The sequence below is a fragment of the Microchirus variegatus genome (genome assembly GCF_963457635.1).
Source record: "Microchirus variegatus genome assembly, chromosome: 13".
Classification (NCBI taxonomy): Eukaryota; Metazoa; Chordata; class Actinopteri; order Pleuronectiformes; family Soleidae; genus Microchirus; species Microchirus variegatus.
The window spans coordinates 8,212,701-8,227,036 of NC_139814.1; the positions used below are offsets into that span (position 1 = coordinate 8,212,701).

General features: G+C 39.4%; 1 protein-coding gene across 1 annotated transcript; it reads left to right on the forward strand.

The window, feature by feature from the left end:
• Positions 1-7,789: 7,789 nt before the first annotated feature.
• tmem42b (transmembrane protein 42b) lies at positions 7,790-11,296 on the forward strand (the record flags this gene model as incomplete). The annotated part of the gene is made up of 3 exons (XM_083899332.1): positions 7,790-7,966; positions 9,742-9,888; positions 11,150-11,296. 3 exons carry the CDS (start codon positions 7,790-7,792, stop codon positions 11,294-11,296), a joined length of 471 nt encoding a protein of 156 aa, XP_083755458.1.
• Positions 11,297-14,336: the final 3,040 nt, after the last annotated feature.

The window sequence follows — 14,336 nt, forward strand, 5'->3', positions numbered from 1 at the left end:
GAGCAGGTATTTTAACCCCCTCTGCTCCACTCAGTGACGACCTGAAACGCAACTGACATGGTAGGCCATGGTAGACCAAACATGTACCGTACCCATGACTGGAGTAGAGTCATCAAGTGTACAACAATCCTCATCCATTCTCCTAAAAAAAAGTACAAAACAAAACCAAACTGTGGTGTAAAGAGAGACCGAGCTGACCTTGGATTGTTTAATGTTTCAGCAGAGTTTACACAATCAGATTAGTCGCGTCTCACCTGGTCTAATTGTCCCCTGGCAACAACAGAACCTGAGATTATCTTGAGTTTTGTTTTGGGAACATTTTTATCTGCTTGTTGCAAACTCTGCAGTCCACCACTCTGACTCCATGAAATGTATTTTCAAGTATAAAACTTTGTCTGTGTGCTCTTACTTTGATTCAACTGTAATCGAATCTCAAAAACTGCGAGGCGGGTCACACTGAGTATAACTGTGTTTCACGTTATTTCATTTCTGCCCCATTGCAGTCAGTATAAATGACATGGGAATGTGCTTGACTTGCCAAAAGCCTGCATCTGTTTGTACAAGAGCCTGCATTATTTACAACAGCCAGCAACCTCGCCAATAACTACTTAATGGACTGGAGGGAGACTATTGACCGTGTAAGTTGACAAGGTCAGCAGACACAGTGTGTGTGTGTGTGTGTGTGTGTGTGTGTGTGTGTGTGTGTGTGTGTGTGTGTGTGTGTGTGTGTGTGTGTGTGTGTGTGTGTGATTACTCATGTTGTGAGGATTTAAATCTGTTTACATAGTCACAATATGGGGACTTATCTTCCTTATGGGGACAAAAAGCAAGTCCCTATAATGTAAATTATTGGTGAGGACATGTATGGTTAGGACGAGGTTAGGGTTAGGCCAGTATTAGTTATGGTTATGGTTAGGGTTAGGCCAGTATTAGTTATGGTTAAGTTTAGGGTTAGGCCAATAGTAGTTATGGTCATGTTTAGGGCTAGGCCAGTATTAGTTATGGTTAAGTTTAGAGTTAGGCCAGTATTAGTTATGGTTATGGTTAGGGTTAGGCCAGTATTAGTTATGGTTAAGTTTAGGGATAGGCCAGTATTAGTTATGGTTAAGTTTAGAGTTAGGCCAGTATTAGTTATGGTTATGGTTAGGGTTAGGCCAGTATTAGTTATGGTTAAGTTTAGGGATAGGCCAGTATTAGTTATGGTAAAGTTGAGAGTTAGGCCAGTATTAGTTATGGTTATGGTTAGGGTTAGGCCAGTATTAGTTATGGTTAAGTTTAGGGATAGGCCAGTATTAGTTATGGTTAAGTTTAGAGTTAGGCCAGTATCAGTTATGGTTAAGGTTAGGGTTAGGGTTAGGGTTAGGTCAATAGTAGTTATGGTTAAGTTTAGGGTTAGGCCAGTAGTAGTTATGGTTATGTTTAGGCCAGTATAAGTTATGGTTAAGTTTAGGGTTAGGCCAGTATTAGTTATGGTTAAGTTTAGGGTTAGGCCAGTAGTAGTTATGGTTATGGTTAGGCCAGTATTAGTTATGGTTAAGTTTAGAGTTAGGCCAGTATCAGTTATGGTTAAGGTTAGGGTTAGGTCAATAGTAGTTATAGTTAAGTTTAGGGTTAGGCCAGTAGTAGTTATGGTTATGTTTAGGGTTAGGCCAGTATTAGTTATGGTTAAGGTTAGGGTTAGGTCAATAGTAGTTATAGTTAAGTTTAGGGTTAGGCCAGTAGTAGTTATGGTTATTTTTAGGCCAGTATTAGTTATGGTTAAGTTTAGGGTTAGGCCAGTAGTAGTTATGGTTATGGTTAGGCCAGTATTAGTTATGGTTAAGTTTATGGTTAGGCCAGTAGTAGTTATGGTTAGGGTTAGGCCAGTAGTAGTTATGGTTATGGTTAGGCCAGTAGTAGTTATGGTTATGGTTAGGCCAGTAGTAGTTATGGTTATGGTTAGGCCAGTATTAGTTATGGTTAAGGTTAGGGTTAGGTCAATAGTAGTTATGGTTAAGTTTAGGGTTAGGCCAGTAGTAGTTATGGTTATGTTTAGGCCAGTATTAGTTATGGTTAAGTTAAGGGTTAGGCCAGTATTAGTTATGGTTAAGTTTAGGCCAGTGTTAGTTATGGTTAAGTTTAGGGTTAGGCCAGTGTTAGTGTTAATATAAGTCAATGTCATGTCCATTGGGCATTTAGTTGTGATTAGGGATGTAACGATGCATCGTGACACAATTAAAAATCGGTACAAATGCGTGATGATTCGAACCGGTTGACAGAAAAAATGAATCGTGAATGCGAAAGAAGTAGGATATGTTCTTTTTCTTCTTTCTTTTTTTTAGAAATAGGTTTACGTTATCTTGACTTACGTCACTACGTAGGTATGGGGCACAGAACGAGGGAAGACATGGCGACCTATCTTTGAGATAGAGGATGCACCGAGCTGTTTAAAATCACCTGTGTGGCGTCAAACTCCAGTTCAGACATTAAACTGTAATCTGGTTATAAAAAGAAGATCGTTAAGAAAGCGTTAAATATTAAAATCAATTAATATGTACATGATTTATACAGAAATCTCAATATCAAAAGCCTTTATTAATCAGTGACTGACAAATGTTATTTATCCACTATTGTCCAAATCAAACTGGATGTAACTAATTTACCTACCTGCAGGACAGGAGAGATTTTGAATCTCAATTAGTTTTATTCCTGGATAAATAAAGGTTAAATACAAAAATACAAATACGAAATGTTTTTGGCGGGAAATTGCAGTGCGTATCCATCACCACGACGGAGAAGTATGAAGGCTCGAGGGGTCTCCGTGGTTACGCAGTCGGAGAAGTATAATGTGGCCTTTACTTGTGAGAGTGTTTCTAAAGAAAGGAGCTATTTTTCATGAGTTTCTGTAAAGAAAGCACCTCTCACCCAATCGTGAACTGTATCGAGTCGTGAGTTGAGTGTATCGTTACATCCCTAGTTGTGATAGTTAAAGTTAGGGTAAAGGACTAGGGAAGGCAGCTGCGCAAACAAAAATGTAAACACATTTCTGTACAATATTAATCATTGCCTTAGTAAATAATGGCTCATATTTCCTCTGCATTTAAATGAATTTTTTTTAATGCCCTAATTTTTCTATCATTCATATCATTTTATTTATATATTTTTTTGAGTATCTATTTTTTTTATCTCGTGTATATTGTTGTGGTTGTGGTTTTCATCCAATCCGACTTCTTATACTTCTTACTCTTAAATGTCTTAGTTGATTTTTATACCATGTGTGCTGTATTTCTGCGTGAGACACAACTACAAAGACAAAAGTGGAGAGGCAGAGAAGTTTCAAACACTATTATCCGACTGAATTATTCTTTCTTTTTCCTCCTGAAAGCAGATAATAGCAGCGTTAAAGGCCATTAGTTGTTGCACTAGTGAAGTCTTTTCCTCCTGTGGACAAAGACACGGAAAAGACAGTGACAGGTTTTCTGTAGATATCTCTGAAGCTCTCTGAGGGCTCAATTATGTCTCTATTGAACAGGAGCAGGATCCCAATTAGTGCAACTTGACATTTGTGTTTGCTTGAGGTGCTAACAGCTAATGGCGCCACTTGATTTCAGACGTTTCCTGCGAAGCAAACAGGATGATGACTGGGTCAAAACATGCCCGAGCGAGGACAGTCGTGTCCCTGAAGCTTGTTTTCTTGTCAGATCAGAGCACAGGACGCTGTGACCGAAACAACACCCTGCTTCTTTTCTGCAGTGTCACTGCTCACAGCTCTAATATCCTGTTTCAAAGAGGAGAGGAAAACAAACACATCCACACAGGAACTTTAAATGAAACACCAGCTCCATAGCTTTAAGTGCATGCAGAAGCATTTAAAAGCGACAATAATGTCAAAAAACGGCTCCTTTTACGAACTGATTATGATGTTATTGCTCGCAGCTGTCACGATGGAAATGGTAATACGGAGTTATGACAAATCGCCAAAACATCAACAACAACAAAAACAAGGCTGCATGTCAGTTTCATTGTTGCCTGCACCTGCAACACTAAAATAAATGTACACCAGTCACAAGATAAAAAAAACGATGTCAAGAGCAGGTGGTGGGAGAATTATATATGTCTCCTAAACATCCTGGAGACATCTGCTGGACATGAAGACACATATGGTTGAGAAAATGAAGAGCTCCTCTTCAATATGTGATGTCTTTTTCTCCGGATGATTAATGGCCTTGACTTTACTCGCTTTTACTGCAGTTAAAAGTGTAGTCATTAAAATATCCCTTACATAATAAAATTAGGTGGCACAGTCCTCGTGAATCACATTTGTACACAATTACTACATGTTCACTGCAGCTCAGTTTAGTTTTGCTGTCTTTGTATACATTAATTATCATTAATGTGTTATTGCTAAAAGAGAATAAGGTGTTACTCTCAGTGTAAAATGGTAGAAAATATGCATAAATAGTGCTGCCTTTAAATAAAAGTGTAAGCCTGCGGTAATCGCAGGTACATGGTTAAGCTTTCATCTCCAGTTCAGACATTAAACTGTAATCTGGTTATAAAAAGAAGTTTGTTAAGAAAGCGTTGAATATTAAAATCAATTAATATGTACATGACTTATACAGAAATCTCAATATCAAAAGCCTTTATTAATCAGTGACTGACAAATGTTATTTATCCACTACTGTCTAAATCAAACTGGATGTAAATAATTTACATTTAGCTGATCATGTTTCACTTTACAGCTGATGGTTTTTATAGTGTTTTTGGCTCTTTTGCTCATCTTTCTGCAGATTTATTTTGTTGAACATTGTTATATTGTCAGTACAGGGAATAAAAGCTTAAACAGCATCTGGTCTCATTGAATACTTTTAATGTGTTTTTTTTTATTTTTTTAAATGATTTGGAGGCAGAAATATGTGGCTTTAGATCATTTACTTATTTGTTCTTTTTTGTCATCAGACATTTAATAATTTTGTGATTTCATATTGTCTTCTGTATATTTTAAGGAGATTGTATGTATATTTTATTCATTTCCTTTTTCATTTCAAATTCTGTATGTTGTACGTTTGAATAGTTGTAACCTTGTCTTGTCTGAAACCTGCAGGACAGGAACAGGACATTTCCAAAAGAGATTTCGAATCTCAATGAGTTTTATTCCTGGTTAAATAAAGGTTAAATACAAAAATACAAATGTCTTTTGTGTAAAAAAAAATGTTGATTAACAGTAAAAAAAAAAAAAAAGAACTATACTATTATAGACTTTCCTTTCTAATCAGGAGAATAACTCTTCTCTTTGAGTGCATGCTCTCTGACAGACTCTTCTCTCGATAAAGGCCACACACACAGACAGAGATTCACAGATCACATGTGGATGTGCACGTGTAGCATCGACTCCTGACTGCAAAAATGCACACACGCATTCCATGCATTTATACAATCAGCGCATGTTTTAATGTAATGATTTCTTATAATGCGTCTCATTAGTATGCTGAAGGGAGCAGAGGTCCACCTCACTGTGGAGGAAGTCTTACCCGCACTAAAGGACATTTCATTAGCATTGATTACTCTGTTCTCCAGCACAGAAGAACAGGAGCAGTCTCTCAGTCTTTCCCTCTTATAACATATATATTATTCAAACATGCCAAGGGAACACCTGATTGTTGCTTTCACATCATTTTTCATTGAATCAATGTAAACGACACCTGACAGCATCAGAGAATACTGCACTGTAAACACGTTACAGTAAAAGTGAGAGTCCTGTGTGACACCGAAAACAATCCTTAAGTTTCTGTAGCCTTATACATATTTTAGACATGGGAAAGCTTCCTGGAAGCGGACACCTTCTCTCATCATGGCAAAACTGTCTGCATTTAGCGTTTTGAAGGAGTAGCCGATACAAACGAAGAACAGTTCCACTCACATAAACATAAATGTATGGTTTGTGAAGGCCAACGTAGTTCCCTGACTTGTTTTGGGAACAGTAGGGACGAGCAGACGATTTCTTTTTTACATCAGCTAGATGTCACGATTTCTTTCACACTGGGTCATTAATTAGGCAAATACTTAAAGCTGGAGTGTGTAAGTTTAAGTGATGTTTTTGTTATTCTGTCTCTGTCTGTTTGGTTTGACATAACGTTATTTTTATGATGCATCCTTCATCTGACAATTCTGTCAAGCAATACTATCAGTACCAGACTGAGGGAGCATTTGTGTGTATACAGCAGCAGCAGTGCAGGGGTGGGTGGGGACAAGAAGAATTTAATTTGTCAAACTGCTAAACTCTGTTTGCAGCCACTATTAAAGGTGAAGTAAGTAGTTTATAGTGCCATCTAGAGGAGAGGCTGAAATATACAACAACGAACTGCTGCTCTGCTCACCCCCTCCCTTCCCTGAGCGCTACGGTATCCTCAGCCGGTCAAATGTCGTCCTCGTCGTCTTTCTCCGTGTCAGCAGATGAGGTTCGTGAGGCGAGGGATAGGGCGAGCTACCACGGCCGTAGCAGACGAAGCGGAGAGAGTGGAGGCGGGACTTCCGCTACAAGTAAAGAGACGCTTGATTTGTTCTCTCGCGTTTGTCCTTACAGGCTCCGGTAGAAACATGGCGTCTCGCTGCTAACAGTGGCTATGCAACAGCGGCCTGCGACCATGTTATTTTACATGACTTTTTGAAACACTACGAAAATGAAACAAAAACTATTATACAGCGACTAGACAATGCAGGAGCACATAATATGTATAAAAAAGTGGATTTGGGGTTATATAAACCCATAAATACTACACAGTGTCCCTTTAAACCGTGCTGTAGTAGCGCAATGTTGCTGTTGCCGCCCTCTGACTCGATTTACAATCATTTGAATTCAGCACACATCTGTTGTTGTAAAACCCACACATAACAATTTTAATCTGACTTGATTTTATTTGGTAGTAACGAGTAACAAAGATAGTTAGAGGAAATGTTACGGAGTGAAAGTACAAGTCGCTAGAAATATATATTATGAAGTAAAAAAAAATGCTGCACAAGAAAAAAAAAATCAGGCAAAAAAAAAAAAAATCTGGCAGAAAAAAAAGCCACATAAAAAAAAAATGTAATTCCGGCACAAGAAAAAATAAATGTCCTGTAGAAAAAAAGAAGTCAGGCATTAAAGTAATTAATTGGCCAATTAATTGGCTATGGCTGCCCTCTACAGAGTGTCGATTAAGCGGAAATTCTCTCTCTTTTGGCTCATAAACACAGTGTGGAAGTATTAGGACGTTGAAGAGACTGTGTCGGAAACTTGGTTTATTCAGGAGGATAAACCATACAAACTTGGAGGGGGTGGCGGCATTTATACAAAATGAAATAGCTGGTGAAATAGCAGATTTTTATTTTGTTTGTCTGACTTTTTTTTTGTGCCGGAATTTTTTTTTTTTCAGCTGTTTTTTGGGGGGGGTTGGCCCTAATACCCCTTCATAGATATGTGAATGTTGTACCTTCACATAGTACTGACACTACGACTACAATTCCCAGAATGCCACGGGGGCTTTTCAGTGATCTGACCATGTGTTGCGTGACTGCCACCTAGAGGCTGTGAGTGGAAAGTGCAGAAAAACGTGCTTCCTTGGTGACACACACACACACAGAGAGAGAGAGAGAGAGAGAGAGAGAGAGAGAGAGAGAGAGAGAGAGAGACCGCACTCTCTCATTACAATGCAGCCAGCTCGACCCGGACCAACAGCAGCAGCGGAAGCAGCAGCGGCAGATATGTAAAGCTGGATCAGAAAACAATGTTCTTCTGCTGCTGTCATCACCATCATCAGCCACCATTATCATCATGTTCCCGGGAGTTTTCTATGCACTGCTGGCGGGTTTCCTCGGGGCTGTGGCTTCGTCGTCGGCCAAGCTCTCCCTCGGAGCAGACTACCTGAAGGGAGTGTGTGAAACCGGACTCCGGACGTGGGGAGAGCAGCGGAAATTTAGACAAGCGGACGAGACTACCACCTGTGACCGGGTGAGGCAGCGTCGCAGTGACGGAGAGAGAGAGAGAGTTATTAAAGGGAGTGAGGATGGATGTGAGGAATGCAGCAAGAAACGTGGCGCGTGAAGGAGAGATGATGAGTTTTCACAGTGGAAGCTGAAGCAGGAGGGGGTTTCTCCTCCTCCTCCTCCTCTCATCTCCTCCTCCTCTCATCTCCTCCCTGACTCCCTCAGCATCAGCACCATCAGCATCACATGCAGCAGCTGCAGCAGCATCCGTGTCCGCGTGCTGACGCCGAATGACATTGCAGCTCCTTCCACTGTGATGTGCCTGCGTGTTATCGCGTTGTTTTGTAGCAGGTCTCGTGCCTCAGCTGTTGGCTTCTTGGAAATAGGGGTCAGGTGTGTCTCATATGACCTTCACGGCGCTTGCACACAGTGACATGTGAGGAGGCACATGTTTGAAGGCTGAAATAGTTACTAATTATCTAATCCTCTGAAAATTAGAATAAAATGACAAAATTAAATCCTGGAAAATGAGTTTTGAAAAACAAATGCTACTAACAGACACCACAATATTTCACTGCTTCATATCAGCGAGGCTTGTTGTTCACAGTATTCACTCTTTATTTCAAAATTTCAAGTGACATAATTAGATTAATCACACATAGCTCCTGTGACCTTGTCTTTCAGAGAACGACGAGTTTTAACACTTGCTTTGTCTGTAGAATTTAAAGGTGTCACATTACAGTTTAGTATCACTTTCATAAATATACATTTGAGAAATTCAACGCGATCCAAAAACCATACATTTCACAAGACATATAATAGAACAATATTATATGCTATGATTTCTCCTTCAAAAGAGCAAAACATTGTTGTTGTGGTTAAGTGGCAGCATGTGTTAACAGCTTATTCGATAAAAGGCTGTGGTTCCCAAAAACTGGGTCAGGACACTTGTGTCACGTGTTTCCACCGACTCGACTCGATTCTCTTCGGCACGGCGCGGTTATTTTGCGTTTTCCACTAGCGATATTACCTACTACCTGGCACTTCTTTAGTACCTGCTACGTCGAGCTGAGGCGATACAATGCGTGACGTCGCCATGCTGCCAACCACTGATTGGTCAGATGCCCTAACAGGAAGAGACGTGAGCAAGGTGTCTGACACAAGAATTAAACTGAACAATGGCGAACTGTAGATCAGTTAAAAAAGACTTAACAATCCTAAAAATGTGTGTTAATCAACCAACATTTAGCCAGGGAATGTCTAAAATGTCAATATTTAACAGAGGAGTCTGGTGTTTTTACCGCAGAGCCGTTTCTTGCTATATGCGGACTATGCAGCTGCATAGGGCCACACAGCCACCAGGGGGCCCCCAAAACTGCAAGTTTGTCAGACTCATATTTTATTATATTTTTGAGCATTAAAAGTAACATTTGCATGTATTGGATGCATTCATTATGCATATATTTGCAATGCATGTAAGTGTTTGTGGGGTAATCAGAAAAAAGTTAGGAATATCTACCTCGAGTTTGAAAAAAATAGGGGGCCCCCAAATAGTATATCGCATAGGGCCCCCAAACAGCTAGAAACGGCCCTGATTTACACGTTGAGTAGGTACTATTTTGTAGTAGAAAACCAAGCTAAACCATGTCCAGGCGAGCTGGGAACATAGGTGGAAAAGGGGCTTTATACTATACTATAACGTACTCATAATGCAGTGTGTCCACATCTTTTGTATTTGAGCAGATAAGCACAATAACAAAGTTCAGAGTTGTAATCAGATTTTCTGTCTGTATTCTCCAGCTCCACATCCCTCTGAGGCTGCTGTGTGGTGGACTCCTTTTCACCTGCAACGCTGTGATGTGGACCTTCCTCGCCAAAGCACTCAGGTATTCTTCTTCCTCCACCAGAACCACTGTGACCACCACCGCCTCCAACTTCATATCCTCCGTAAGTAGCAAAGCTTTTTCTTTGTCTTTTCTTGTCAGTCTCTTGTGCACTCTGCTGTAGCAATTCAGTTTTATTTTGTCTCACTTTACAATTTACAAAACTATTAGAGAGACACTCAACAGGAACACAATGCATGTACTTGGCAACAGTGGGGAGAAAAAAAAACCTCTTCTTTGACAGAACATTAACCCTCAATCTTAACCCTCAATCTCAAAAATGCGCGCTCCCTCTAGTGCAAGTGCTGTCCCGATTCTCAGAAAAATGAAGTTGAGGGGCAAGTATCGCCCAAGGCTGTATCGCCCTCAATATTGAGATTTTCCCACACTTGGGAGCAAGGGCTACCCAGAATGCATTGCGTGTTTTGACATAACAAAGGTGGCGCCGAAAGCGGCGAAATGAGTATGCTACAAATTAAGTATTTTCTTTGTTAATAGAGATATAAAAATGATGAAAACCATTGTATTACCTTAGTTTAGACCCATATTATGGATTACTGACGTCATTGTTGCGTAACATTTATTTTTATTGGACAAGTGATAGTTTGCTATGGTTTACTTTTCAATAAGTCGTGGTGTGTGGTAACTGTCAGCTGAATATGTCCGTGGTTGTGGTATTTGTATGAGTATCATCTTATAACTAACTGACAACCTAATAACTGATAACAACCTAATATCGTGACGTAAATGTGTTCTTCTTCTTCTTTTTTGGAGTTGACAGACTGGATGCAGCTTTCGCGTTATTCTGCCCCCTACAGTCTGAAGTCGTATCTGCATTTAAGGGGTGTCCCATTTCTAAGTGACAAAATTACCCTCAACACTTGGTTTTGAGGGCCAGTTAATATTAAGGGTTGAGCTTGAGGGTTAAGATTGAGGGTTAAGATAGGAATTGTCTCAGAGTGTAAGAACATCTGCCTTGACTGGTTGGAGTAGGAGAGGAGAGAAATGAGGGGGAATAGAAGGAGATTAGTGAAGGAGAGGTGGGTGAAATGAAGAATGGAAAGGAGAGAAGAAGATAGAGAAACAGAGACCAAGGAGCACTGCAGAGTGTTGGTTCACACAATATTCATCCTCTCCTCCGTGCATAAGCTCCTTTATTTTAGAAAGTAGGTTGGACTATTTTCAGAAATAAGTTGCCGCAGTGATTAAGGTGTCTCACTTCAAGTTCAGCTCCCTGTTTCACACGATCTACCAAACTTTGCTCATTGACTGTTGAGCATATTTAACTAAAGAGACGCTGATTATGTATTGTGTCACCTCCACAGGCTTTTCTGGGCCAGTTAATCTTTGGTGAAGCCCAGATAACATTGTGGTGGGTCGGGATCTCTCTGACCTTCTCTGGCCTGTTGGTCCTGCAGAGAGTTGCGCCACAGGATGGACACCAGAGTGAAGTCAACACAAAGGACGAATAATATGTCTTGTCTCCACTAGTCCAGTTCATTGTGTCCATTGTAAGCTCTGAATTTAACACTTAAACAAACTGTAGAGAAACCTTATCAACAGCAGTTAAGTGCATTTAGGTCTTAAGTAATGTTGAGCAGGATCAATTTATTGACTTGATTTATTTTTTAATTTATTGAACTAAATGCCAATCAAACTGTGTCCTTATTTTGAGTTAGTTACCATTTCTGCTTCAGTTTTTAACCACATAGGCTGTGAAGTGATGAAATCAGAGGAGACGCTGCTCTGGCTGGTGGAGACATGATGGAGGATTCCTGTGTCCACTCTCTTTGTTTCTCCACGAAGCAAAAATAATACTGACTTTACTATTCACTCAACAACAGCACAACAACTTGTGGGCTAACACAGTGGAGGAGGATGAAGCTCGGGAGGAAACTGAAAGGTCAATTCAACACTTTTGGGAAATTTGCTTTCGCTTTCTCACCGAGTTACGTGATAAGATGAATGACATTTTCATGTTTGTATGGTTAATATGAAAGTAGTTATGAATACACGGGAAACCCGAGAAAAGATAGTAGATGATAGGATAACATAACCACTACGTCCAACAATCATCTGCCATCTAGTTTCTTTATAAATCAACTGTGTATAAAACGAGATAAAACTGTGAAATATCCCACATGTGTGATTGTTACAATGGAAAATAAGAAAATCTTTAACGTAAGGAAAGTCATTAAAAAGAAACCCTGACTCCATCCGTTCTCCCTTTAAGTTGGATGCAAATTCATAGGTTTTTGCAAGTAAAACTAAACTTTTTGGTAAAGATAATAGAAAATTGTATAATTAGGCAAAAAATCTTATCTGAAATCAAAATCTTTTTTCCCTGTAATCATCTCTTAACTATAATATTATACTGCATTGTATGTAGCTTATAGTGAGACTGGCACTGATCTCTACAAGGAAATTTCAAGTTTCAACCTCTTCTTGTAAAAGTAGAGACATATAATCTAAGGACCTGTGTGCGTGTTGACAAGACTGATTCGACTAGTTTTGGTTTTGCTCATGACTTATGGACAAAAAAGCATTATTTACTCTGTGCATGGTGTTACCGTCCATCAGCCTGTGCATTGTGTACGTACAGTAATAGCAGTTGTCTGATCACCAAAGCTTTCCTAACTCACATATCCTATGAGACTCACTGTAAACATCCTACACTTACATTCCATTGTATGCATGCTCCAGGCGATGAGGCCCGCGAGGTGTACTATCACAAGTAATAATCCCACTGGTGTAGCAGTGAAAGGCTCATCCTCCGACATGATTTCTTTTTTTTTGCCCAATTTCTCTTTGTCTTTCTGAAAAGCTTGAACTTTAAACCTCCAGATACGAGCATGCGTTTTGATTCAGAGGCAGCTGGTCTTCCATTTCATGTTCACACCAAAATCACACCAAAGCATCATTTTACACCAGAGTGACATGACGGCAATGTGAGCTCAGCTGCATTTTTTTTATTATACCTGTGACTTAAAGGCAGAGAAACTGTCTCTCTGGTGTCGGAGACATTACTTACTTTTTTTTTTTTTAGCTTTATGTGCCCTGCATTTACAATCTCATTGATCGTGAAATCACAATCACAACTACCAATCCATCACTCATCATCTCTGGGGCTTTAATACACCTCAGGCTTTATTAAAAAAAAAGCTTCCCTCCATATCTCTGGAGTTGTCGGCATGAATGCAATAACATACTTCCTTCAAATCATGAACACTGTGATATGTGAAACAGCGAGGAAGCTTTGAGCATTAATAATTGAACGTAGTAAATGGCAATATGCTTCTAGCGTGATGTTTCTGTTTGCATAAATCAGCTAAGTAAGTAAGTATAATGTAGTAGTGTGCAGGGATTTACCTGAATGTGGCATCTGAGGCTGCAAAAGTGTGTTTTTAAAGTCACACGTTGCTGTTGTTTGGATACATATCACAATATATAATCAATGCATTATGGTAGCTATAATACCTGTGTGTCATATCCCACAGCAGCAGTGCACAAATATACCCATAATATGTCCTTTCTAATGCTGCTGTGCAGGTGCAGTGTTGTTTTGTGGCATTTACATGCATCCCTGTTAATGTGACTGCAGAGATAATGTGGCTGAGTGATGTTTCATGGCACGGCTGCACTCACTGTGCATGGTTTTTCAGCACGTGCAGCAACATTGGAAGCAAAGTCAATTGTTTGTGCCTCCATGTTTTGAGATCCTGGTCATGTTAGTTACTAGTTAAAGGAGTAGTTAGACAACTGGGGAAATTGTGCTTATTCGTTTTACTTGCCAAGAATTACCTGGTGTACATTAAAATGTATTGCAACATTTAACCAAACTTTTTTTTGGTTAAATGTGAATGAGTAAATGAAAATGTGTATTTTCATCCACTGGTTTAAAGTGAATATTGTGAGTTGGTTCACTGAGCTAAACAGTACAAGCATGATGGAAATCCACCATGATACCACTCTTGGATTAACTTAGCTTACCGCAAAGCCGAGACACAGAGGCAATACAGCTACTTAAAGCATATAAATAAACACATTATGTTTGTGTTCAATAACTTAAACACAAAACATTAGTTAAGCAATATGTACACTACACCATGTGTACAATTAATAATATCAAAATGACACCCTAGCATGGTTTAGCAGGAAAATTGGAACTGGAAAGTAGCTAGCAAAAAGGGCTAACTTTAGCTACATATCTGTAAGTTCATTATTTACATTGCTTCTGTTTAATCTGTTGAAAAGCTGAAGCTAACATACTAATAATAATTTCAGGTTGCACATAGGATTGTTTTGTTTCTTTTTGTTTTTAGCCTTTATGCTAAGCTAAGCAAAACAACTCTTGACTGAAACTACATATAGACGAAAGTGAATAGGCACATTTCTCCTAAATGTCAAAATGATTCCTTTAACATACTCTAACAATAATATCTGTGAACTTTGTTCTTGTTTTAAAAAATATTTTGTTGCCTGGCTAAATTTCTAGCTAATGGCATGATGAGG